The 26,619-nt window shown below is 43.1% G+C and overlaps 3 protein-coding genes across 3 annotated transcripts in view; 2 read left to right on the forward strand and 1 right to left on the reverse strand.

Moving 5' to 3' along the window:
* Positions 1–25,329, reverse strand: part of MOB3B (MOB kinase activator 3B) — a 182,746-nt gene extending 157,417 nt beyond the window's left edge. The window contains exon 1 of the mRNA XM_014786006.2: positions 25,156–25,329. The gene's annotated coding sequence lies outside the window, so the exon portion shown is untranslated. The remainder of the gene's footprint in view (positions 1–25,155) is intronic.
* IFNK (interferon kappa) lies at positions 19,954–20,595 on the forward strand. Its single transcript, XM_004428383.3, has one exon. It carries the CDS (start codon positions 19,969–19,971, stop codon positions 20,593–20,595), a length of 627 nt encoding a protein of 208 aa, XP_004428440.1. The 5' UTR covers positions 19,954–19,968.
* LOC147914450 (uncharacterized) lies at positions 24,815–26,384 on the forward strand. Its single transcript, XM_087444700.1, is given in 3 exon segments — positions 24,815–25,172; positions 25,175–25,425; positions 25,427–26,384. Coding segments are annotated over 3 exon segments (861 nt in total). The 3' UTR covers positions 25,679–26,384.
* Positions 26,385–26,619: the final 235 nt, after the last annotated feature.

Below are 26,619 nucleotides of genomic sequence, written 5' to 3' on the forward strand. Positions count from 1 at the left end.
TTCACCTTCTTAAGTTTTTTTCTTTCTACATCTCAAATTCTCTGTACTGGGAACAAAACTCTGGCTTCCTACCTATAAGGCATCTTGTGAGGAATGCAAAGTTCCTTTACAAGGCTGCATTATTCTGCAACCCAAATTATAGAAGGCACAAACAGGTGTCCTTACTTAACAAATTGAGTCCCCATTTAAAACTCCAGTTACAGCAATGGGACCTTTGAAAAAAAGCACTATTCATGAATTGAGGAATCTACAATGAACAAAGTAATGTACTTCCAGCAAGGGCAAGTGTCAGAGAATTGATACTATAGGGCAGTTTTTTGCCTGACAAAAAGAAGTTGCTGGGCAAAATGAAATTTAAAAATTACAGTTCAGGGCTGGCCCCACGGCCTAGTGGTTAAGTTTGGCACACTCTGCTTCGGCAGCCCAGGTTCAGATCCCGGGCATGGACCTACACCGCTCGGCAGAGGCCATGCTGTGGCGGTGACCCCCATACAAAATAGAGGAAGACTGGCACAGATGTTAGCTCAGGGCAAATCTTTCTCAGGAAAAAAAAAATTACAGTTCAAAGTTTTACCTTTAGTCCTTGACGCTCTTTCAGTGAAAGCACACCCTCAACACAAAAGACAAACTGGATTCTAACCCCATTTGTCCTTCACCCTTCAGCCACCAGTTCAACTCACCTATTTCTTCCAAACACATACCATTCGTCTCCCTACACCATCCTTCTCCCTAGCAGTTTGGCAGGTCTCCTGTTTCCGATCACAATTTCTAAGCATCGTGCTGTAGGCTCTGCTTTCATACTTCACTGCCTCCCGTCAGATCAAATGAGATAATGAGAGACTCCACTGCAAACCCCAAACAATCTGCATATCAGCAGGTCCAGCCACATGGGACCTAGAACCTAGTCACTTGGTAGAGTCACTAATCTGTGTCTCCTATACCATACCAAAACTGAATAATATTTACACATTCTAATTCCACCATCTCTACCACACTCACATGCTCATTTTGGGATTTAATTATCCTTCACCTTTTCCCTAACGTCTAGGGAAATGACCTCTTTAACTTATCCTACATTCAGCATCTTACCTCTGAATACCTCAGAAACTACAGTATATCCCACATTGGATCAAAGGTAAGCATTGGATATTGTTTTAAACAATAAAAAAACAAAAAACACTCTTCAGCCAACCGAGGACTGTGGGTGCGAACTCCGGTCCAGAGATGGCCAAATACACGGCACATGTCCCACTCCTCCCCAGGCGCACAGCCAGGGCAGCCACCAGTCAATCCAACAGAGGCTTTCTGCTTCAGAATCTCTCCTAACTCAGCCTCTCTAGGCGGCCACTCCTGATAGGCCAGATTCAGTTCTCAAGATGAGAAGTCTCTGTCAGGTGGCCGCCAAACCCTCAGTCCAACAGGACGCCAAAACTAAATTCTCACAGACAGGAGCATCTTCAGTCTTTCTAAAGAGAATATCACAGGGAAGGAGGAATAAATCTCGTTTTATCTAGTATTTAGCCTAAGCACTGAGATCAGCAATTCTAAAACATGCTGTCAGCCCTTTGTGACAAAGTCCTCTATTATCTTGCTTGTCTCCCTGCTGATTTCTTAGCAACCTCCCTCTGAGATCTGCTGACCCTTTTTTGGAGGGTTGGGTGGGGTGGGGATGTTCTCAAAGCCATAAGTGTGAGCCGATCAGTTGCTTCAGAGAATGAGAGGTACTGACCCCATTGTTTTCCAATCCAGACAAGTGGGTGCCGGACTCCAGGCATCTAATTCTTTATGAGTAATGAGCCAGAGGCGACTAAACTGCAGAGAGAGCCTGAGGTCTGTGTGGGGCCCAAGAACCAAAAGGAAAAAGGAGGGCAGGGGAGGGGCAGGGAGTTGAAAAAACTTAATCTTTTCTTTACAAGATACTTATATTTTACTAGAGGAAAAATCGAGCACAAATGTCAAGCCTAGCAACTTTTTATTTCAAGTTCTTGTTATTTTTTCCATCCAATTCAGAGCCCAAGCACCCTAAAAGGCCAATACGAGACTAAGTAACAAGACCTTGAACTTCTCTCAAATTAATAAGGTACCATCAATAAAAATGAAATTGGAGGCTGATCTAGGCCTTTCATCTGTTCTTTACTCTGGGAAGGGGGAGTTCTGGCCTGGAAGGTGGCCTGGCCTCCACCTCCAGCAGTCCTGACCTGGGCTCAGCAGCCTGACAGCTCTCCTATGCTCTCCTTCCTGCTTACTTTGCTCCAGATTCTGACTTGAGCCTTGCTAGAAATGGTGATCAGGCCCCTCTAAAGTTGGGCTGTCTGGTGGTACCAGAATCATAGAATAATTGGTGTAGTGGACCCTGTGATGGGCTGCCCAGATCCCCTGAGGACTGGTGCATTCATTCCCCCAGTTGCAGGGAGCGTTGGAGGCTGCCAGCTCTCGGTTGAGTGCCTCTTCAGGATTACATTCAGTTAGAGACAGCCACCTCGCTGGAGGGAGTTATGCGCTGGGGTCTGGGCAGCCCACATCCAATGACTGGCTGATGGAGAGCTATAAAGGCCTGGCCCTCATGCATCACAGTCAGCTTCTCCCTCTGCCCAAATCTGCTGCTCTCATTTCCCTGCTAGGTGTTGCTGCTATAAGCAGCCCCCAAAAACCTCCCACTTGCAAATCTCAGGGTCTCGGAATCTGTTTCCTGGAGAAGTGACCTGTGATCATCAGAGACAAGGTACAAATAGTGCTTCACTATCCTTTGCTGCACTTTAAATTCCTACACTGTTTACTGAAATCCCTGACCCCTGCCTCAGCCACATTCAGACTTTAGTATTCAGTGGATGCATGAGGGCATGGCCAGGCTGCCCACCAGTCCAGTTATAACAACTATACTGCAGGATTTGTGCTATAATTTTAATACATGCAATCCTCATTTTGGCTCAGTTCTGATACGCATGCATTTGGTTCAACAACACCAGTCCCACAACAACCCAGCTCAGATTTCAGTTACCACAGTATATTATATTAGTAATTGCATGAAGTACAAACTCGATAGCTAGCTCTTCAGTCCACAGATCACTGTGTAAATAACAGGTGCGCATCATGACCAGCTACCAATCTCATTGCTTCTTCCAAAGCTTGGCAGTGATTGGTCACTGCATATCTAAGCAGGGCAAACGAGAGCTGGGGTGATGATCGGCCCTTGGGGGTTGGGGAGTGGAGGAAGGACAGCAAGAAAGCAAGACTCACTTGGCCAGATGGTGGTTAATGACAGCCCCCCCACTTCAAAGGGGGCTGTCCTGAAAGGGCGCAGGATCTTAGAAGGGTACTGGAGTGTGTTAGTCCCTCCACCTTCAAGCACAGGAAAGGTGGGACCACTAGCAAACTCCGTGTGTTAGTTTCCTGTTGCTGCTGTAACAAATTACCACAAATGTAGTGGCTTAAAACAACACAAATTTATTATCTTACAGTTTGGAGGTCAGACATCTAAAGTGGGTAGCAAGGCTGTTTTCCTTCTGGAGACTCTAGGGGAGAATCCATTTCCATGTCTTTTCCAGCCTCTAGAGGCTGCCCAGATTCCTTGAAACGTGGGCCCACATCACTCTGACCTCTGCTTCTATCTTTGCATCTCCTCAGCCTCTCACCCACCTGTCTCCCTCTTATAAAGCCCCTGTGATTACATTGGGCCCACCCTGATAATCCAGGATAATTGCCCATCTCAATACCTCTAACTTAATCACATGTGCAAAGTCCCTTTTGACATGCAAAGTAACATATTCACAGGTTCTAGAGATTAGAATGTGGACATCTTTGAAGGGGGACATTATTTTGCCTACCACAGCCCATCAGGTTTTTTCCAAATGACTGTGTTCTCCTGGACAGTGACCCCCAGTCAGCTGCTAGAAAGACAAAGCTGGCTGTAAACATCTGTGTCTGCATCTGGAACCCCTGGGAAAGGGCTAGAACAGAGAAATGATTTAGCCTGGTGTTCCTGACCCTGAATCAGCTTTGCCCAAAGCACGGCTCAAGCCGCTACTGCCTAGATTCATTCTATATCCAAAAGTCCACTTTCCAGTATGTGTGGGAACGCCTACATTCATATTCTCCCTCCTTGGACGCTCAGAATTCACACAGGCATATTAGAGGTCTTGAGAAGTCCTGCAGTAAAGAAACATTTTTGCTGATTTATCCCTGAGTTTTCTCAATTTATTTTTCATGGAACACTTTGGGAATGCTGCACTAGATTGTTCTCCAACTCTGGTCAATGCCACAAAAGCAGCTCCACAGGGAATCCACCCACCTCTCTGGTCCTCTTAAGAGCCTAACCGGTGAAGCCCTCCTACCAGGAAGGAGCGGTTCTTCTCTCACACCAGCCCTCAGGTGCACTTCGGCAAGCCCAGAACCTGCCTATTGACTCACACGCACAAAGTATATGAAGTGATATATTCTTCAGGTGTCTCGCTCTGCCTGGAGACTCATTTCCTGGAGAGTTGGGGTTTTTTTCTTTTTTTCCCTCTCCTTGACTCTGGATCTCAATGCTAAAGGGAAAAAAATGATCAGGACATAAAGTCACCTAATACGCTCATGAGCGTTGCTTCCCTCTCTTATCTGCCAAATCAAATACTTAGTCAGATTGCCACATAAAAACTAAAACATTTTCTTTTTTTAGCAAATGGGTTGCTACTGTCAAAACAGAGAAGAGGCGCTCATTGTCTTATGGGTGTGTTCCAGGCTGGAGCCCTAAGAGCCCTCCTGCGTGGGATGTTTGATTCACCGTAATCTTTCTCAGGAATCACTGGAAGTTTTGGAGGAACCACGAAATCTCAGAGTCAGAAGGAAACTTGGAGATTACCCATCTGATTTTCTTCTAGAATCTTCCTTCACTATCCCTAATTGAGAGGCTCTTCATTTATGTTTCATACATTTTACAACCACCATCTACCTTTCAACTACTACTCACCAGAACAAATCCTCTGTCCAAGAGGATTGGGTAACTTGCCAAGCCCAAGCCAGGCTATGTTCCTTCTCCATCTGTCTGAGATGCCTTCTCTCATCTATCCACATTTTTCATAATAATAATAGCAAATATTTACTGCATGCCTACCACACGGTAGGCACTACGCCAAGCCTGTTAATTACGTCATCTTACTTTATCTTGACCATGGTCCTGTGATGTAATATTGCTACTTTATAGACAATCACAGAAAACAATTGAGTGTTTTGCTGTGTTTACCGATATTATTTACCGAGTGTTTTCTATATTTCAGACACTAAAGTGCTAAGCACTTTACATTTTTATCATCACATCTATGAGGGGATGTTATGATTCCTCTTTTGCAGATTAAAAAGAGAAGCTTCCACGTGCTAAGAAATTCAACCATGGTCACGCAGCTAGTAAAAGGCAGAGCTGGGATGCAAATCATGAGTATCTTCTACTCATCCTTCACTCCCTCCTTCTCCCTGTTGTCTTTCCAGCCAGAGGGGTCCTCTGTGTATCTCTTTTTTTTTTTAATTTATTATTTATTTATTTATTTACTTATTTTGAAATATCAATCTTTATTCCTCTTCTTTTTTTTTTTTTTGTGAGGAAGATCGGCCTTGAGCTAACATCTGCCAATCCTCCTCTTTTTGCTGAGGAAGACTGGCCCTGGGCTAACATCCCTGCCCATCTTCCTCCACTTTATATGTGACACCGCCATGGCATGGCCTGACAAGTGGTGCATCGGTGCACGCCCAGGATCCGAACCCGGGCCGCCAGCACTTAACCGCTACGCCATGGGGCCAGCCCGCTCTGTGTATCCCTGAATTCACAGAGCATTTATTTATCAATCCACTCTTGTTGCTTGTCATATCCTGCACAGTGATTAATTTCTCCTCACTGGGCATCTGTTATACTACTTTGCATCTCTCAGCATGCTGCTCGTGACACATGCTCTATAAACAAAAACTGGTTTAGAATGAGTCTTCTTACAGCTACCAGGACTGGTGTGAAAACCTATTTTTGACGAAGGGTGTCGGAGTCTCAGCTGATTTCTTGGTTGTTTCAGAAAGAAACATTGGCATGCAGCACAGGGGATTAAACTAAATAGTCTGTCCCTCGATGCTCATTTTAGCAGCTACCACGGGAGTGAGTGACTATTAGACTTCGTCCCCTCAGATCCGGTGATGCCAAGGTTGAAGGAATCTCTATGAGTCTGAGTTGAATCTCCAACATCTAGGAAAGTTCTTGGCACACAATAGGTGCTCAACAAATATCTTCTGAATAATGGCCAGTTACAAAGTCCTGGCCAGTTACTGATTCGGCATTTAGAAATGACAATCTCCTGTCATCTCTGAAGGGATTCTTAGAAATAGTTCACCTAGAAGCAGCTTTAAGTTCTTCAAGTAGTCATGGTTGATCATGATAAATAATGACACTTTTTTCTATTGGGATGGATTTGACACGCTGACGAGTTGTTTTTTTTAAAGAATTCAAAGTTACCTGTTAGGAGGTTAAAAAGAGGGTACCAACAGAGACCTATTAAGTAGCTCCAACCAAAAGCCCTGCACCATTTGGGGGGAACAAAAGAATACACTTGGGAAATATTACTCTCTCTGTAATATGCACTCAGGACATTCAAATCCTAGGAATGGTTTCTGAAGAAACTATTTCACTGATATCATAATAAATACTGTTTGGGTAAAGCCTACCATCGTTTGCTGAGTCCCTTGAACTCTCAGTACCAAATGCTGACATTCTACAAACAACAAATCATAACAAGATTTGCACTTAAAAAGGTTTTGAAAGGTGTCATTAAAAAACACAAGGCTCATGCAGAGTCTCTTCAACCATTAAGCCACCAGGGGCTTCTCCAGGGGCTGAGGAATCCAGGTGTAGGGATGGACCAAGAAGCCCTGCAGGATGGAGGGGAGAGTGAAGGGGTGGGTTCCCTGGGACATGGCCTAGGTGGCCTAGAAAAATAAATTCATAGAGGGGGCCTGTGTCCACAAGTGTAGGAAATCAAAACCGTTATTCTTTCATCTTGAAGGCCATTTTTCTAAAAATAAATACATAAAATAAATAAAGGTATATTAAAATATTGACCATACAGAAAGCAATGAGAGAGGTAAGGCATGAGATACTCCTTATAATGCAGAGAGGAAATCAAACATGCAGGCTGAAAACTGCTGAGTTTAAATGAAATTTGCCACCAAGACAGTCCTTGGTAGACAGATGCTTAATGTGGATGCTTAAAACAATATAGTAAGTCACTGGTCTAAATATGTGAAGAAAATGAGAATGGGGCCCACCAAGGCCGTTTCCCAAGGTCAAACAACACAAGAAAAGAACCAAGGTCTCCTAAAACTTTAATCCTTCCACTACTCCAGGGAAAGCAAACAGCTCCAGTTCCAGTCACTCTGTAGTGACTGCCTACCTGTGACATGGAGAAAGTCGGGTCTGGGCTTAGTATGAATGAGCGCTGTGATTGGTTAGTGATGTCTGCCATGGCTCTATGATAAAAGTGGTGGTAAGTGTGCTAATGGCATCTCTCCAGTACACCATGCTCCACAACCCAAGTCTACACAATCAAAATTGTCGCATGACTAATACAAATGTTTTTAGTTTTCTTAGTGTTCATCATTCACATAAAAGATACACTTATTCATCCAATAAAATATATATATAAATATACACACATTAAGAGATATTGAGTTTTATAGTTCTGAAGCCAAGCCTTAGCATCAACATATATTTGCTACAAGAAGAAAGGAAGGAAGGGAGGGAGAGAGGGACAGAGGCAGGAAGGAAGGAAGGGAGGATATATTTCAAGTTCCCCAAATTTACAGAAACATCAAATGAAATTACCAGCCCAATAAATTTATGTAACACCTTTTAGTGACAATATGCACTTTATTAATACTTTTATTTTCCCTTCAATGGGATTTTAACACATCTTCTGAAAAGAATAAACATTACAATTTCCAGTGACTCATTTGATGAGAGCAAGAAGTTTATGTGGTAATAGAAAAAGAGAGGGCGAAAGAAAACAAAAAGAGGGGCAAAAGGCATTTTACAATATAAGAGTTTTTCATACTTCTCTTTTGTTTAAAACCAAAGAAAACACTGGGGTTACAGCGATCGTTGTTGCTGCTTATGTTGCCTAATGAAGGAGTAATTTTGTAATCTTCCACAGATTTAATGTTCCACTGGAATTTGGACATGGGATTTATTTTCTAACATTATCTTCTTTTCATGCTCTCTTTAGATCAGTGTTTCATAAAGTACCTTCCCCTAAACACTGGATCCTCGGGATATTAATAACTATGACTTTTTTTTGTCAACTAAGTTTGTTATATCATGGGTTGAACAAGTTTAACAGGTGTCTTGCTGCAAGATTTAGAGGCTTTTAATATGCTAATGTACATTGTGAGTCAATATTAAACATAATGTTGTCTAAATTTCTTGACCCACAAAAAGCTTCTTTCATGGAGCTTCTTGCAAAATTAGTGGTCATGGAACCAACTTTGGGAAAACTGATCTGAGTACTTCTGCCCCGGAAGACACTGTGTTGACAATTGCACTATCGCCTCTTCTAACTGCATGATGCTCTGGTCCTCCCCACGGCCTGTCTCTGCCGCAGGATCCCCCACGTTGACTTGACCTAGGAGCCAAGCCCACTGGCATGCTCCTCCCAGTCTGCTGCTGTGCAGAGACCTTGGCAGGCCCGGATCTTGCCCCTTCTCACAGGGACAGCAGGGCTTTTCCTGCCTCTGCCACAGAAGCCAGAAATGAATTCCAGCCACACCCTGGAATCATATTTGCCTTGTCCCCTGTGTATGGTCAAGCTGTGGGGACTCATAAACAGCTTCCAGCATCTAAATTGACCACACAGGGAGGGAAAGGGTCTTGCTCTCCATGAGCAGAAATACACACCCAAGTGTATTTGACTTATTTTTTCAGAAGCCAGGAGTCTATAGAAGTCTTTCTCGAGAAAACTATTTTTGAGAGGTGAAGGTTGTCATGTTATTAGGTGACAAATTTTCTTCTCTATTAAAAAGAAAGAAGGAAAGAAAAAAATGATGTACTCAAGACACTTATTTTACACTTAAATAACAGTTTGACAGAAAATTGGGCAGACAGTTTTGCGTGAACTTTGCCAAGTTATGTAACTTTTTGCAGCCATGGTTCCTCAAAACTGTAAAATGGGATTGTGCAGGATTCTTTTGGTGATAAAAGGAAATAATGTATGCAAACTGGGTAACACTATGCTTGATGCCTGGTTAGTGCCCAGTGTAGTGTTAGCTATGGATGATACTGAAGGATCTTCTCCTACACGTTGGTCCTCAGGAGAAATAAGTTCCATAGGTTCTGCTTTTTAAAAGAAAGCAAATGACAGTATCTTTCTACCAAAACAGTTTTCTTATAAGGAAAGTATGCCGTTTTTAAAGACATCAGATTAATCATTTCTCTTCTTATTTGTATAACCTTGAAAAAAAATGGAAAGTCTTTTACTCCAATAGTCCTTCTACTCTTTAGAAAAAAAGAAAATAACCTCATTAGAAAGCTGTCTCTGACAACTCCACTTCTCTTCAAATGGATTTTTAAAAATTTTTATTGGGTATCTACAGTGTGTCCCATCATGCCAGCCCAACCCCCAAGTCAACTCACACCAGTGCCAACATATTTTGATTGCTAGACTGTTTTCCCAAATGGATCAGGCGCATGGGAGAGATGGGCTAGCTGTTCTTCAAACTATTCCCTCTTCTTCCTGGGCACATGGCTAGACTAAATTTCCTGGCATCCCTTGCACTTAGCTGTGATTATGTGACTAAGTTCTCGCCAATAGGATGTGACTAGAAGTGACGTGTGCCCCTCTAAGCGTAATCTATGTAACGCTCCCATGCACACTCCTTCAGCTTGATGAAGATAAGCCCCAGCTTGATGAAGATAAGCCCTGCAACCTTGGAAGCCACACGGAAGATGGCAGAGCCAGAAAATGGAAGGTGTCAGTGTCCCTGATCACTGCTTGGAAGAAACCCAATCGTAGCTCAAGTACCTCTGTTCCAAATTTCATATAAGTGAGAAATGCTTGTCATGTTTGAGCCATTTTATTTCTTTCTTTTCTTTTTTTTTTTTGGATGTGTTTTTTACAGTACCTGGCCTCTAGAGCATCTGGAAGTCCTAGGATTTTTACAAAAGTATGAAACACTGATGGATTATTTGTAAAATAATGAATCTAATCATTGTGTGTCAAATCAGACCCTAGCTCACAAAATAACTAAATAATCTAGAACTAAGATATCATTGTAGACTAGCTTCTACTCCAGGTAAACCATCAGGGGTGCCAAAAGTTTAACAAAAATGTTGTTGAAAACCTTGAAATATAAAATATTCATTTCATTTATTTAATTTTTCTGTGACACAAGAAAAGTCTGCTATTCCTTGACTTTAGTGACAAAAACATCTTGATTCAGCCTATTAAACAGCAGTATGTTTACTGGGAGTACAGTTTGTGTCAGAGTATTTGTACAGATAGACATTTCTGACAATTAGACATTTCTGAGATTTTTTCAAAAATCAAATGGAGAGAATTGGACTTGTTAGCTATAGGCTCTCATCTATATTTAACAAATAATAGATTAAGAGTGCTTTCTTAACTTTAGAATTGTATGATTATATTCTATTATGATTTGATTATAGATAGTAATCCATGGTTTAATTTGATTTTATTTAAATGTCAAAATGTACGGGAATATGCATTTTTTCGGTATACACATAGGAAATACATCAGGGAACATTCTCAGAAATTTTAAACCCTCAAGCTAAACCTGAGAAATTCAAGCCTCAACCCCAACCTAAGTCCAATTAAGTAAATTATTTATCTTGTTGTCCAAAGTATAAGGTACCCAACCTAGTTTAAGGCCATCCAGTTAAAGATGTAATGCCAAATGAGATTACTTACTGGTCATCCAAATACTATCACGTTAATCCAGTAAAGATCTTATCAAATGGATTATTAATGGCACTTCCGGAAAACCGCCTTTGGTGGTCACAGATGTTAGCCTGGACCCAAACGCATCATCAGTAACATACTAAAAACATCTCTCAAATCAGTCTTATTCTCTCCATTTCCACTGCTCCCACCTCTGTCTAGGCCGCCACAACTCTTACCTGGCCTACTAAAATACCTGCTCTCAACTGGGCTCCTTGCTTCCACTCTTGCCCCTTCTCAAAATTGTTCTCCCCCAAGGGTCCCCAAAGTGATCTCTTTTAAGGCACATGTCATATCACACCACTCGCTTGGTTAAAATTCTTTCATCTGTCTTCATTGGTCTTAGAATAAGATTGGAACTCCATTATGGTCTGCCACTCCCTACCCAATCCCAGTTTATCCCAGTACAAACCTCCCAATCCCTTCACTCCAACCCAACTAATCTCCTTTGTGTTCCTTGAATATCCTAAGCTCTTTTCCATCAGGACTTTTGAAGTTCCAGTTCTCTCTTTCCTGAAATGCTCTCCCTCTAGCTCTTTACATGGCTGCCTTTTCTTCATCCTTCAAGTCTCAATTCAGCCATCGATCTCCCCCAACTATCCTCTTTCTCTGTTTATTTCCTTCATAGCACTTATAACACAGTGTAATTTTATTTTTTATTATCTGAAAACCTGGATACTCTACAAGGACATGAACCTTTTTTTCTTTTTCTTTTTTACTGCCTTGTATCAGGTATCATATCCTCAGAGATGGATGGATGAGTAGATGGATGGATAGATGAATAGATGGATAGAACAATGGACGAAAAGATGGATGGATAGATGGATGGATGAAGGGATGGATGGATGAAACGCATAGACAATAGATAATTTCAGCATTCTTTATCCCAGCAACTGGGACCATCCATGAGAAACTGTATTATCATGTTTGGCAATGAGTGTTACTGCCCTGTTCCGGCGGGGATGGGTATAGGGCAGTCTCAATTTCCACTCTCTTAACTGCATCTCTCTTGGAAATGTAAAGAAGTTTAGCTCTGAGGCCCTGTTCACACAGTGACTTTTACATTTAAGTGAAAAATGCTTGACTTTGCAAAATTGATAATCCCAAGAGGATGTGTCTTAATATTTAATTATCTAGAGTATTTGGAGACACAAGGCTATCCTCGCTTTGAATTAAGCCATCCAACTTATGAAGAAGCTCTTTCAGGAAAAAAAAGTCACCTCGATGTACAGGAAAACCATAGGCCACTTCCTTACATCCCCTTCCTTATCTAGGACTATCGCCCTTAAAGGAGTACAGCAAATCAAACCTATGACTATATGGAAATCCAGCACACACTTCACTTTTGTTTATGGCACTGGGTCAACCTGACAGAATAGTTTGTTTTCCCAGTTCTGACTAAATGGAAGAGAGTCGTGCCTACAAATGGTTTTCCCAAAAGTTCCTCTGTACATATAATAAGAAAGGCAGGACCGGATCTGGGCAGGAGCTCTGGAAATGTCAGGGCAGTCTCTCCACACTGAATGTCCCTGAGAATGCCAACATGTGTGACCATACTTTTCCCTACTGTGAGCCATGATGAAGAAACGCTGTCCCAATCCAGCCGAACCGATGAACTCCATTCTGTAGCTCCACATGAGAAAACTCCACAATCCCTGCAGAATGCCTGCCCGGGAACCACACACTGGCAATGTGACATCCGCCTACACGGGGAGGGGGGAAGTTACAAGAATCAGCCCTGCAATGCATGTGGTGTGGCGATTACTCCTGTAAGGAAGTTGCTGGGGTCTTTGCCTAGGAAATCGAGAGTGCTCTCTTGAAGGCCCACAGGAGAGAGTCTTCCCAGGACTCAGTACCAACAAATGCTTTGCTTCTACTGAGGATTTAGCTTTGTTGCTGGTTAGGTTTTTTTGTGTGTGTGTGTGAGGAAGATTAGCCCTGAGCTAACATCTGTTGCCAATCCTCCTTTTTTTGCTTAGGAAGATAGGCCCTAGGCTAACATCCTTGCCCATCCTCCTCTATTTTATATGGGACACCGCCACAGCATGGCTTGATAAGCAGTGTATTGGTCTGTACCCGGCATCTCAACCTGTGTACCCAGGGCCACTGAAGTGGAGCGTGCTCACTTAACCGCTGCACCACCGGGCCAGCTCCTGCTTAGCTTTATCGTTTGGATTTTGTGATTTCTTTAACAGAATATATTTCCTCTTTGCTTCTAGAAAGCCAGGGACAGATTTGCAACCCTCTGCAACAATGACACTGAACATTATGACATACATTGTTATGTTCTAACTGTACCCAACTTCATCTTGCTTTCTTGCTCTTGTTTTCCCTCAATTCTGATTCCTTTAACTACTTTTGATTCTCTTGTATTGTATATTTTTTATAAGCTGCTTCAAATCCTTTGGGGAATGAAATAGGCTATTAACACATAGATGCACACAGTGACTTCACACCAAACTTTTTACCCTAGATCCTATAAAAATGCAATGTGGCCTCAGACAGACCTGGATTTGAATCTTGATTCTGCGGATTTCTAGCTATGTGACCTTGGGCAAATCACTTAATATTTCCAAGCTTCCATTCCCTCCTTATTAAATTGAGGATAATAACATCTACATTTTAGAGTGGCTATGAGAATTAAAGATAATTTATTTAAAGAGTTGGTACTTAGTAGCTGCTAAATAAATAGTATCTTTTATTATTATTAATAACTATGCAGACTGTTACCAAAGAATATTTAAAGACAATGTCTGGAAGACACAGGGACACAGCCACATGGAAAATGTCATGTGACTATGGAGACAGAGATTGGAGTGATCATCCACAAGCCAAGGAACACCAAGGATTGCCAGCAATCACCAGAAGATAGAAGAGGCAAGGAAAGAGTCTCCCCTAAAAGGTTTAGATGGACCACGGCTCCGATGATACTCTCATTTCAGATTTCTAGACTCCAGAACTATAAGAGAATAAATTTCTATTGTTCTGAGCCACCCAGTTTGTGGAAATCTGTTAGAGCAATTCTAGGAAACTAATACATCCCCCAACTCCTTCTTCCTGGACACCATCCCCAAACTCAGGCATTGCTCAGACGCTAAAGAAATCCTAAAATTCGGGGCATCTGAGTCTTCTGTCAGTCTAAGAAAAGCCCACTTAAATTTTTCCATAATAATGCCTTTCTCTCTTCTTCATAATCATCAGGAAACCTTATGACCACATGCAAGCTGATAGTAATTAAAAGAAGACACGGTCCTCATCTCTGCAGTGGCAACTCCTTTTTAAATATTTATCCTAGACAAGACGACATCCCTGTCCATCACCCACTCCACACTTGCCGTTTCTTCACAGACTACAGGCACTTTCAGATGTGGTCTGGGAAGAAATCCACAACTACTCAGTGAGTAAAGGGAAGGAATATTCTGGTAGGGGACATCTCTCATCTGAAATGCTGACTGCCACCTCAGAAGTGAAAGCCCCATTAGGGTTCGAACAAACCAAGGGACAAAACAGTGGAACAAGGATACGGATGGCAGCTGTTCTGGTGATACCAAAACTGAGGGTAGGTTTTACTGATGGTGCATATTTATTTACTCATATATTTATCCCACCATATTAAATTTCTTTTTATTAGGGATCATTTTCTAAGAGCTCAAGTTATATCTGTGTAGGAAGTTACTATGTGCATAATCTGAGGCTGGGCTACAAAAGAGAATCAAGTGTAGAATCAAGTGTAAGTTTGTCCAAAGAACCTCCCTAAGAATGACTTGATAAAATGACAGCTACCAGGAGCATCTAATATGAAGAAGTGGCCATATCCGGGGAGCGGGAGGAAGGGATGGTGTTGGAAACTCCCAGCAGTTTTGCCTGCACAGGTTAACACCCAAACTTGAGAACCATAAAAAAATCACCTGGCAGTCTTTTATTCACAAGTATTTCATGCCTTCTATGTAAGAGGTGCTATGGATCCAAAACTGAAGAAGACACATTTCAGGTCTGGAGTGGAAGGTATATGAGTCAATCAAACAATACAGAACTATGTAATACCACCAGATGAGAGGAATGACAGTGCTCATGACCTAACCAGACTCAGAGAATCCCAAAGAGAAAACAGTGGAAGCAAGAGAGAGCATGGAATGGATGCTTGAGCTGCCATCTACCATTCTGTGAACTCATCAGTTTCCCCAATGCCTGATTTTGTCCTCCATTATCCCTGCACCAAAAGAACTAAACCACGAAATAACTTCCCTGTCATTGAGACATGGCTTCATTATCTTCCTTCAGTCGCCCAACAAATTATTACTGAGCACATACTGTGTGCCAAGCGCTGTGAAAGGCACCTAGGTCCGTCTCATCTAAAGGTCTGGTTAGCCATTTATCTTGGGCCTCATATTCCCAAAGGGTTTATAATGTAGATTTTTTGTATCATATCCAAATGACATCATATATACAGTCACAGAGATACACTTACAAGATTAAACCTCAAAGCATATCACAATTTTTATAACCCTGTTTTGGCAATTTTTAAAAAATATATACAAGTCCCCCCACTCTCATGCCGCTTATCACAGCAGTGATAAGCATCCAAGTCTCTCTCAACCTCTGTGGGTCCTGCTGGGCATTCAAGAGAGAACAGCAAACAAGCCAGTTGTTGCCCTTGGGAGACAGATATCAAATAAGAACACATACCAAACTCATAACTGTCATCTCTGCAGGAGAGAAGAGTGGCATGACATGAAGCTGAGCTGGCAAGCAAAGCTCTCACTTTAGCAGAAGTGTTTGAATTTTTACAATATGGACATATCCATGTATGACTTGTGTAGTCATTCTAAATTTCTACATCAGGTACATCACTAAAAGAAGAACAGCCAAGAAGGAGACTCAAGGACCATAGGAGAGGCTGACCTCAACACGGAAGGCAGAGAGAATGAGTGAAGCATCAAGTTGGAGCTTCAGAGTTGGTCGGGGTTAAAACAGCTGCACACAACTGTGTTGTAACCATTGTCTGCATGTCTGGGGAAGCACCGTCAGTCATGAATATAAGGCTTCCCATCTCTGAGCTCTCTACTGGGCTCAATCATCTTCTGACCCCCACTAATGAATGACTTACTTTCATGTACTGAGTAACATGGATGATCAACATGTTACTCTCATCCTGGTTTGAAACTTGTCTTTTCACGGAGAGCAATAAATCTTACCAGAAGATGCCAAATGCCCCTGAGCTGAATCACAGCTATCTCGTCTAGACTGAAATGTCTCATCTCGATTTTATCAAACAAATTGTGTCTTGCCCATTACTCTTAAGCTTGTCATCCACATGGACTTCACACAGTCCATCAACAACAGCCCCTGCTAATCAGCTTTCCCTCTGAGGAAAGCCTTGCCACAGATAATGAACTCAAGACATGCTAGAGAAGTAAGAACAGATATCATGGAAACAACGTTAGCCATGTCAAACTCACAGCTTGCTAATGGCAGATGAGGCAGTTGTGGCAGACAAATTTTGGGATAAACATGTTCCTTAAGAATGACACTGTCATTCTTTTTGATTTTCTGATTATATTTTGAGATATATTCAGATGGCGTGGCTTTTACAGAACAGAGGCATGACCAATGATTGACCATCCAGTAATGTTTCTGATCAGAGCAACCATGTGTGAGTGTACACGCACGTGTGTGTGTACTATTTTGTTTTAGTATGGTGGGTGTCCTCTTTGGAGCGTGCATGGTTATTAGGGATATGTGTATGTACACAAGTAAAGCCAGCACAAAGAAATGCAATCAGATGCACCTCTGCATGCGGTGAACAGCTGACAGAGGAAAAGCTTCCTGCAGAGGGCTTCATGTCTGAGTTCTGCTCTAAGAAGTCGATGGGAGTTTGCATGGTGGATAGGGTTGTCAGATAAAATATGGGACACAGTTACATTTGAATTTCAGATAAACAATGGATGATTTTTTAGTATAGGTACATCCCAAATATTGCATGGGTGTTCTGTATTTTTATTTGTGAAATCAGGCAACCATAATGGCGGAAAAGAGGAAGACATGGGTGTCAATCATCTTTCCTTCTTTGTCATGAATATTGTCAACATCAAAATCAGTTAACATTTATAGCACATGGAGAATGAGGTCCACGCTATAGGGAAGACCTATGAATTACTCCTACTACCTAAAACACTCAGAATGTGCCAGCTTCTTCAATCGTGGACTCCTTGAGATCACGGACTAGACTTTATTCCTCCTTCTTCAAGACCTAGTCCAGTGACTGGCATGTGGTAAATGCTAAAAATACAGTTTTGAATAAATGAAGTTATGATATGGAATGACTACAAAGGGAGGAAGTTTGAGGTGAGGGGGATAAAATGACAAAACCGTATATGGCAGAAAATACTGGGAACTTCAAGATGGCTGACAGCAGTCAAATTTGTAGCCAGTACCATCACCTATGAGCAGAACCTCTTAGGTTAGTAATTCAACTGAACAATCTCTTAGCTTGGTTAGTAAGGTTGAACTGTCTCAAATAGTGCAAAGTATGCTAAGCACCCTGGGTGGGTGGAGGAGGGGTGATCAACACTTATACAATTATCTATTTTCAAAACCAATAAGTAAGGAGAACAAAGCATTGTAAAAGCCCAAAGAGGAACAAGGAGTTCCAACTGGGACAATGGAGGAAGTTATGTGAGGTATGTAAGAAGGTATGCCCCTCAGATGTGCTTTGCACTTTGTAGACTTTGTGTGTGCGTCTGTGTAATCATAAATATATCTATATATATAAACATATATATTTTTTAACAAAAAGTTGCAAGAATAGTGCATCAAACTCACATATACTCTATATTATTCATAGCAACTCAACTGGAACTGAGTCTTAGGGAAAATTCACATTTCCTTTTGAAGTACCATAGAACAGAAATGTTTAAGTAAATAAAGTAGTATTGATCCCATTGTAGATGTATAATAATTTTTCTTTTTTAATGTATCTTGTTTTAAAAATAGTTTGCCTTATTAAATAAGGAATACTTGCTGACTAGGAAAAACTTTAAAAATCTAGGTAAATAAAAATACAAAAATAAAATTCACCCCTTATATTTGCGGTCAGACATATGCTTCTAGATTTTTTCTGTCCATATATGCATATGTCTATATTTAACAATATGGTATCAGACTCTATATACTACCATGTAAGCTTGTTTTTAAGCTACAAAGTGTATCTATCCAAGTGACCAAATATATTCTGACAACATAATTTTTAATGTTTGCACAGAGTTTTCTACTGATGGCTTACTTAACCAAGTATCTATTGCTGAACATTTAAATTGTTTTCAGTTTTTTGCTGTGATAAACTTCCTGACAGCTAAGTCTTTAAAGACATCTCTCATTATTTCTTGAGGAAAAATTCCTAGAGGGAGAATTTCTGAGGCAAAGATTATGTACATATTTAAGGCTTTTAATACATATTGCCATTTTGCTCTCTAGGAAGGTTGTGTCAACTTATAATCCTACATAAAAGGGTCCATTTTCCTAATTATTTTTCCAAGTTAGTCACCCCACAAAATCTCTCTGTGAAATCAGAATTTATATAGAGAGAGCATATAGAGTAATATGTTTTCTTTTCATAGGCAACCAGTCCAAAAAACCAGGACTTGAAGAAATTTCATTTGTCCACAATTAGCCTTTGGTACAGCCAACTGATTTGGAGAACTTTTAATGTCAAATTTCCAATCAAAGTTCTGCCATATCTGTGGAACTGTGGTTGCTTACCATTCCAAAATGACTTTATTGAAAATTAATTTATTTTTGTAAGATGATAAAATAAGCTAACCTTGTTAAATGACATCACATTTCACTTTCCTGGAGAAAGGAATCCATTTGCCTCGACCATTTCCAGAAGGTTATTTGGTCAAACAAAGTGAAAACCATAAATGGTGGATGGCCATCACTACCACAGTAATGTTGGTCCAGGTGTGAATTAACTTGGCTAAAATGGGTGATCACCTACTCATATACCTACCTTCTCAGTGAAAGACAAACAGGAACAAACAAAAACCTTTACAGCGTCGAGAACATTCATTCAAAAAGGAAAGATAGCCAGGCAAAAGTTTTTAAATTCTGTCTAAACTATATCTAAAAGTAAAGAAAATGCATGATACTACAAGAAGGAAGGTAATGAAGCAGAAAAATATTCCCCAATATCCAACCTCCCGGAGGACTTCTAAGAAAGATATCGGAGGCATCGGAAATGCTAGGGGGGGATGGGAAGCACTTGTCGGTTTTAACTAAAGGAAAGGATGGAAAGTTTCAACATTTCTAATGGCCACAGAAAACCAAGCTGGCTCAGTCTTCTATTTGATAAGTGCCATGCTCAATTGACCAACTCTGTGTTCCATCTTTTTTGAGATGCAGAAAAATCAAATAAAAAGAGAAAATGTCCAAATATAGAAGCTTAATTTAACAAAATTGGAAAAACCTAAGCTGTATTATATTCTGGTGGCCTTATAATCAAATAATCATAGTCATTTGGTCAATGTCTATGATTAATTCAATGAGAGGAGATGTTTGGCTAGAGAACCAGTTACAAAGCAGTCTTGGAGGATAGCTCTCTCTTATGTCATAGAGTTGAGTGAACCAGTGAGTGAGTGTATAGAGTCAGAGTTTTCAGTTCCTCCTGAAATACTCTGCATCGGTCTCATTATGACGATTCTATAGTACTGGGATGGATCATCCGGGCATCTAAGGTAATGCAACGGTAATGCTTTGCTCACATTTCTCAAAAAAAAAAAAAAAAAAGATAGCACTTCCAAAGTCAGCGTAGTCACCCCAAGTCAAAAAAAAAAAAGCCTCAGAGACAAAGGAAAGGGGCCGAAACCTTGAGAACCATAAAATGACGAATGAGAAAACTCCTCCCCGCTGAAGAAATTCAGGTGTATAAAAGGCACACGATAGAACAGTGAAGACCTAAAACATCACTGCCAACCCTGAGTCTTGTGGATTTTTTAGCTCGGAAGAAAAAATGAGCACCAAGCCTGATGTGACTCGAAAGTGTTTGCAGCCTGCGTACCTTGTGGGTCTGTTCATCACTGGCATCCTCTCTCTGGACTGTAACGTGCTGAATATTCACCTGAGTAGAGTCACCTGGCAAAATATGAGACTTCTAAGCGGTATGAGCAATTCATTTCCTATAGAGTGTTTAAGAGAAAACAAAGCTTTTGAGTTGCCCCATGAGATCCTATCACACATCCAGCCTGTGAAAAGGGACATCAAGAAGGCCTTCTATGAAATATCCATACAGGCCTTCAACATCTTCAGTCAATACACCTTCAAATCCACTTGGGAAGAGAAACACCTAAAACAAATCCAAATTGGACTTGACAAGCAATTGCAGTACCTGGAACAATGCTTGGAGGAAGAGGAGAAGGAAGATGAAGACATGAAAGAGACAGAAGAGGATGGGACGAAACACTCAGGAACTACGGTCCCCCGGCTGAGCCACCTAGAACTGAGGAGATATTTCAACAGGATATACAATTTCCTGAAAGAGAAGAAATACAGTCACTGTGCCTGGGAGATTGTCCGAGTAGAAATCAGAAGATGTTTCTACCTCTTTCTGAAATCCATAGTACTACTCAGGAGGAAATAAGGTATATTTTCAGAACTAAAATTCCATTTCTCGCCTAAATCTCCTTCTCCTTCATTTTCAAGAATTACTGTGCTATCCTTTAAGCCTGCCCTTGGTTTTACTGGTGCTGGTTCATGCAATGTTTACTGTCTCTAAAGTTTGGCCTTGAAACATCAGCCATGTGCATCTCCCTAAGAGAGGGGAGGCCACCCATCCCCTGGGTGACTAAGAGTCTTGTTAGAAAGTCCTGAAGGCAGTTTTAAAGAAATAAGATTCCCTCTCCATCTTATACTCTTGGTTCCTCTTTCCTTTTGCTGTTTTCTACTTGCTTTGCTTTATCACCTTTGAACTTTGCCAAGCCAATGGATAGAGTATATAGATCAGAAAATGCTGCAAAATGTAACACTTCAATGACTTAACCCTCTTGAGGCCAAGGTTGTTTTTCTATGAAAGTTCAGCAGTTAAAAGAGCTCATACAAGCTCCCATAGGGTTAAAACTCTCCCTTTCTCCCCCTGCCCTCCAAAAAAAAAAAAAAAAGTTGAAATTTCTGGCCTATTTGCTTCTCAGCTTGGTTTGTTTGAAATGATACAAAGTTTGTAGGATGGTATTTTATCATTTTAAGACAGTGAAGACCCACAGCAATATTGGATGGTTGAGTTAGATGATCATTAAGCTCTAGTTCAACCTTTGAGAGCCTATGATTCCAATGCAGAGAGCACTGTTCATTTCTAATGCATATTATTTGATTTCTACATCTAAAGGCATGGAAAATGCTGCAGAAGAGTGTAGTATCTGCCTTTCATGGTTTTTCGTGTGCCTGAAAAAAAGTGCCTACAGTCATACTATGGAAGAATTTCACATTGGATTTTCCCAATTAGAAGACCACTTTCTGTCGAAGTAAATTAGTCATCCTAATAATACATGACACTTTAATATATTTTTTCTTTTGTACAGTTATTTTCTACCTAGATGATTTACTTCAATTTTCTTGTGTTGTCCTTCATCTGTATTAATTCATCATCTAGCTGAAATGAATTTTCTCTTCCGCTTTCTCCTGTACCCCATTTCAGAATCATCTACCTTCACGCAAGAATCAACATAGAGATTGTGGCTACACAAACGCAGAAAAGAGGGTGAAGTGTACCTTGTTCAGCCCTTGGGAGACCCCTCCTGCTATTGTTATAACTGCATGTGGCTAAAGTATTTGGATTCAAGATTCATTCAAGTGCAGGCTCCAATGCCACAGACAAACAGAGAAAGTCTTACAATGAAACTGAAGCCAAATTCAGTCCAAAAGGTATAAGAAAAGTTTAAAAGAACAAGTTGTGGATCATGATATACTGGTTATCAGTGGAAGGATCAGACAATAAAATGAGTTAGTATAATCCATTTAGTCAAAACAACTCATCAACAGAGTTGGTCTAAATAAAAAAAAAAAAAGCATTACAAGCTGTAAAGGAGTTGGGGCACACAAGCTACTAAGCAGAAAGTATACCCTTGATATCTGCCATGCATTTCTCTAATAATGCCTTTGCGTGGTCTCCCTAATCACTCTGCTGGGATCATGTCAGTTACTTTGGTAAATAACGGTTGTGGTCTTGCAGAACATTTGCTATGCAAGAGGGAAGAGAATTGGCTCATCAAGTCAATAAGACCTACTGTACTGGCAGGGGCAGAAGTCAAAACAGTATGCTTTTATTATGAGCACCTGGTTAGAAAAAGGAGAACAGTCCCACTGAAAAATAGGTAAAGACACAAACTGGCATCATCCCAAAGGAGGAAATACTAAGACACCATATGAAAAATGTTAAAGAAATGCAAAATAAGACAAGATACTCCCCTCCCATCACTATGGCAGAGATAAAAAAGAATGATAATATAGAGAGCAAGTGGGGTGTTGGGTATAGGAAAATAAATCCTCTTGTGTGCTGTTGGGGAGAGGATAACTGGCACAAGCTCCCTAGAGGACAATGAGACAATCTGAAATATCCTAAAAAGTGCATCAACTTCTTTGACCTCACTATCCTATCTCCAGAAATTTCTTCCAAGGAAATAACTGGATGAGATTGTTCACTGGAGTCTTGTTTATAATATCCGCCTTCCCTTTGTTTTCATTTTCACCTCTCTCTATTTTCTATTTTTTTATACAATGATTTTTTGGGGGAAAGGGATTTTTTTTTTAATTCTAAAAATAAAGAAACTGTACAAGTTTGTCTTCCACTACAAGTACCCTGTTTTCCTTACTGGGGTGGACTGGGACAAGCACTGCCCTTTCACTTTGTTAATGGTGCCTGTGGGTGCTTCTAGAGCAACCCAGGTCCTTCTTGTTGGTTCTCTCCTGCTGCTGCTGTTGCTAAATTTCAAAGGACTCCTTCCTTGGGGATCATTTTCCTAATGAAATGTTTGTAAAGTGCCTTCCAGTGCTTCAAAGATTTTGCTTTTTCTTTTTTGTTGGTCCCACTGGTCATATCCAGAAACTGCTGGAAAAAGTGCTCTGTGTCCACATTCCTGACTTAGCAATCTCCTTTGCTGTTCTTTATTAAGTGGAAGCTCAAAAGTTCTATTAAGTCGGGTAAAGGGAAAACTCCTAGAACAGTGCACAGCCAAGTGCACAGTTTCCACTTAAAATGCTTGAGTAGGTACATAGGTCATAAGTGTTCAGACGGAAGTTTCCTCTCTCCCCTGGCTTGGGGGAGCGATGGAAAGGTGGAGGGTAAAAAGAGTGTACTAACTGAGTCTCCTTGGAAGAGGGACTGATTTTTCCCAAAGAAAAAGCTGGCAACACCGGTATAGGAAGGCTATGAGCAGGGGTAGGTTCCAAGAGGTGCACAGATTCGACCTCCTGTCACGGGTAAAGCGATTCTCCGGGCACCATCTGAGGACCTTGCCTTCTCAGAGTGGCTACTTTGCTCTTGCCCTAGTTCTTTAATAAATAATCCGCACTCACTAAGAATAAGCACGATATGTAAGCATCTGACTTGTGAGGGAAATAGGGCCACCTATAATCTAACAGGCGCACCCATAGGACAACTCGGGGCCAGTCCCAAGCCACTGGGTGGCAGGGACTTGGAAGCGGTGCCCGCGCTGTGTCCTTCGGGTCTGCCTTTTCAAAATGCTGAGAGGGGACCTGGGATTTAAACTTGGAGCCCTGCGCGAAGTCAGAAGTCCACGTTCATTCTGGAGGGAGCCACCCACCACTAGTTCCCGGCAAAGTTTTGAGGCTTCCTAGGTTATTTCCGGCTCCATTCTCGTTAAGGCGACTCGCCTGCCCTTCAGCCCTTGGAAACTCACATCCTCGGCTTTCTGCCTCTCAGAAGCGCCGCGATCCGGTCCCACTGCCCTCGCAGCGCCCAGCCACATGCCTTTAGCAGGAGAATGAAATCCCCTGAACCCACCACAGGACACCCTGGCTTCCACTCTGGAAAGTGGCACCCTTTGCGGCGCGTCTGGGATAAGATCTGAGCAGTGCGCCCTGGGCCCCGGGCAGCCGAGGGGGCGGGGAAGGAACAACTTTCCCTCCGCCCTCTAACCGCAAGGCCGGGCGGGGCGGCCTCGCCGGGGTCGGGCTCCGCTCCTTCCCCAGCCGGGATCCCGGCGGGAGCGGGCCGGGTGGCAGGCGTGGGGGGCGGGGGCGGAGGCGGAGAGGGGCTCCCTTCTCTCCCCAGGCCCCGCCAGATGTTGGAAAGGCGAACAAAAGGGGGAGACGCGGAGAAACAAAAGGCCATTCGCCACGATCTCCATTGGCTCCGTCGCGTGGTCCCTGCGGGGAGGACGGCTGGGAGGGGGGTCAGGAAGGTGGGCGACGGGGGATCCTGAGGAGCTTGGGGGTCTCTGGTACTTACTTGCCAGGCGCCGGGGGTCGGCCTTTTGCCCTTCCTAGAGAGGTCCAAAGGCAGGGGGGAGCGATCAAGGAAAGTTGAAGGGTTTTCCCCTTCTTCCTCGGTGCAGGGGGAGGGAGGGGCTGGGATTCCAGATGTTTGACAGTTGCTGGCCCAAGGGTTCAGCAAGATTTGTACGTCCTCTACATCCCTCCCTCCACGAAGCACCAAAAGTCCCGGGGGCGACCCGGCCGACGGAGCGGAGTTCCCTTCGCAGCCCCAGCCGAGCCTCCTCCTTCAAGATCGAGACGCCCTAAACCTTGCTCCCGGCCCTGGCGCACTTCTGTAAAAGTTTGTCTGCCCGCCACCTCCCCTCCCCACCCCAGCCCAACACGCACCCTACGATCATCTGCGATTCGGGATGGGTTCGGGGACAGACCTGCACCCCGAAGGAAGATGGATTTTATTGATATGTCTTGTAAAATCAAGGCCCCGGAGCCAGGGTGGAGACTGGACTCCGTCTCTGCCCGGGAAGGGCGCGCGCGGAGGCGGCCAGAAGCCCAGCCGCGGGCAGGGGTCTGAGCGGATTCCAGCCCCGGAAGCCCGCGCCTGGGGGGCGGGGAAGCGGGGTCAGCCATCTCCCGCCCCCCGGCTGCCCCCGCCCCCAGGTGCGCCCCGCACCTCTGCCCGCCCTGGCGCGCCGGGCGCGAGCAGCTGCCGGGCTGCGCCACCTCCCCTGGCTCGGAGCGGGGTCTCACTCACCGTGGGGTTTTAACTTCAACGCGGGGCCCTGGCCGCTCCCGGCGCCGGGTCAGCTGCGGCCGGAGCGAGAGGAGGAAGGTGAGCTCGGGGCCGGAGGGGCGACGCCGGCGGATCCGCGCCACGGGCGCCGGGGCCAGCGCGCGCGGTCTCAGCGAGCGGGCCGGCGGGCGGGCGAGCGATCGCGGGGCTCCGGCTTCAGCCGCCGCCGCTCCAAAGTAGCCCCCACCGGCGCCCAGCGCGCGGCTACCGAGCGGGGCGCCGAGCGGGGACCCCCTGGCGGCCGCCCGCGGAATGGCAGCTCCATGATGGAGAGAAGGCAGGTCGCCTTTGGTCGTCTCCCCTCCGGAAAAAAGCGAGGAATGGGCAGTCTGCCGGGGCTCCCAGCCTGGCGGAGAAGACACTGACCCTCCGGCCAGGGCGGCGAGGAGATACCCGATCAGAAAGGATGCGTTCTGGGTCCACGACAGCCACATCTAAGGCACCTGAGAGGGGGAAATCGCTTACCTTCTCCAAGATTTTCTGACCTGTTGAAAAATGCCACGGACGGCCTGACGGAGAGGAGCGTTAATCATTGGAAATACTGAGATTCCGGCAGATTTACTAGACTAAGCTAGGAGTAACCGAATGAGCACGGACTTTGAAGCCCAGCCCGCAGCCTGCCGTCTTCTGCTTGTGTGATCTTGGCCTATGACCTTTAAGCCTCAGTATTCTCCTCTGTAAACTGGGGAGACCAATATCTACTTTGCAGGGTGCTTATGAGGTGTGAACTAAACATAGGAAGTAGTCTTAGTTCATAGTAGGAGTCATTAAATATAAGCTTCCTGAGGAAAAGAATGAGTCTTCCACATCTCTCTATTCCCGGTATGGTAGCATCTTAATGCATACTGTTGAGGAGTGCAAATAACAATTGCACTTTACAATTCTTACTACACACTTTAAAGAGATATGGGAATATATTAAGTAGAAATTAGGATATGTGGAGAAAACATCCCTTCCCCCAAAGTGGTTTCTTGGACTACTAAATGAGAACCTCTAAAAACACACGCATCTTTTGCAATATCGTCATTTCTGATATTGCAAGAAACATTTAAATAGTCATTGTCTAATAATATCAACGCTGGATTAAATGATTCCATTTAATTCTGTGTCACTTGGGCAATGCAAAGATATTGAAGACGGTGAATATAAAACTCAAACATGAGGGAAAAAAAATGCCAAATAAAAACTCCAGCCACTAAGCGGTGTTTCCGTTCATCATCGAGTAATGCGTTCTCGTTTCCAAACCGCTTCAAACCCCGTCCCTGCTTTTAAAGCTCCTTCTGTCCTTTTGGCCTCAGGGCAGTCAGAGAGCTTTTCCTCGTCCAGAACAATTAGGAGGGAGGTGTCTTTTGATTACTCTGGTTTACATTTAATAGTCCCTCTCTCTCACTCACTAGCCCCTAATTGGGAAGAGGCTATTGGCAG

The sequence above is a fragment of the Ceratotherium simum genome, chromosome 20 (genome assembly GCF_057802395.1).
Source record: "Ceratotherium simum simum isolate JZ-2026a chromosome 20, ASM5780239v1, whole genome shotgun sequence".
In the NCBI taxonomy this organism is placed as follows: domain Eukaryota; kingdom Metazoa; phylum Chordata; class Mammalia; order Perissodactyla; family Rhinocerotidae; genus Ceratotherium; species Ceratotherium simum.

Coding starts and splice junctions, on each gene's coding strand:
- IFNK (XM_004428383.3), top strand. CDS start 19,969: ATGAGCACCAAGCCTGATGTGACTCGAAAGTGTTTGCAGCCTGCGTAC.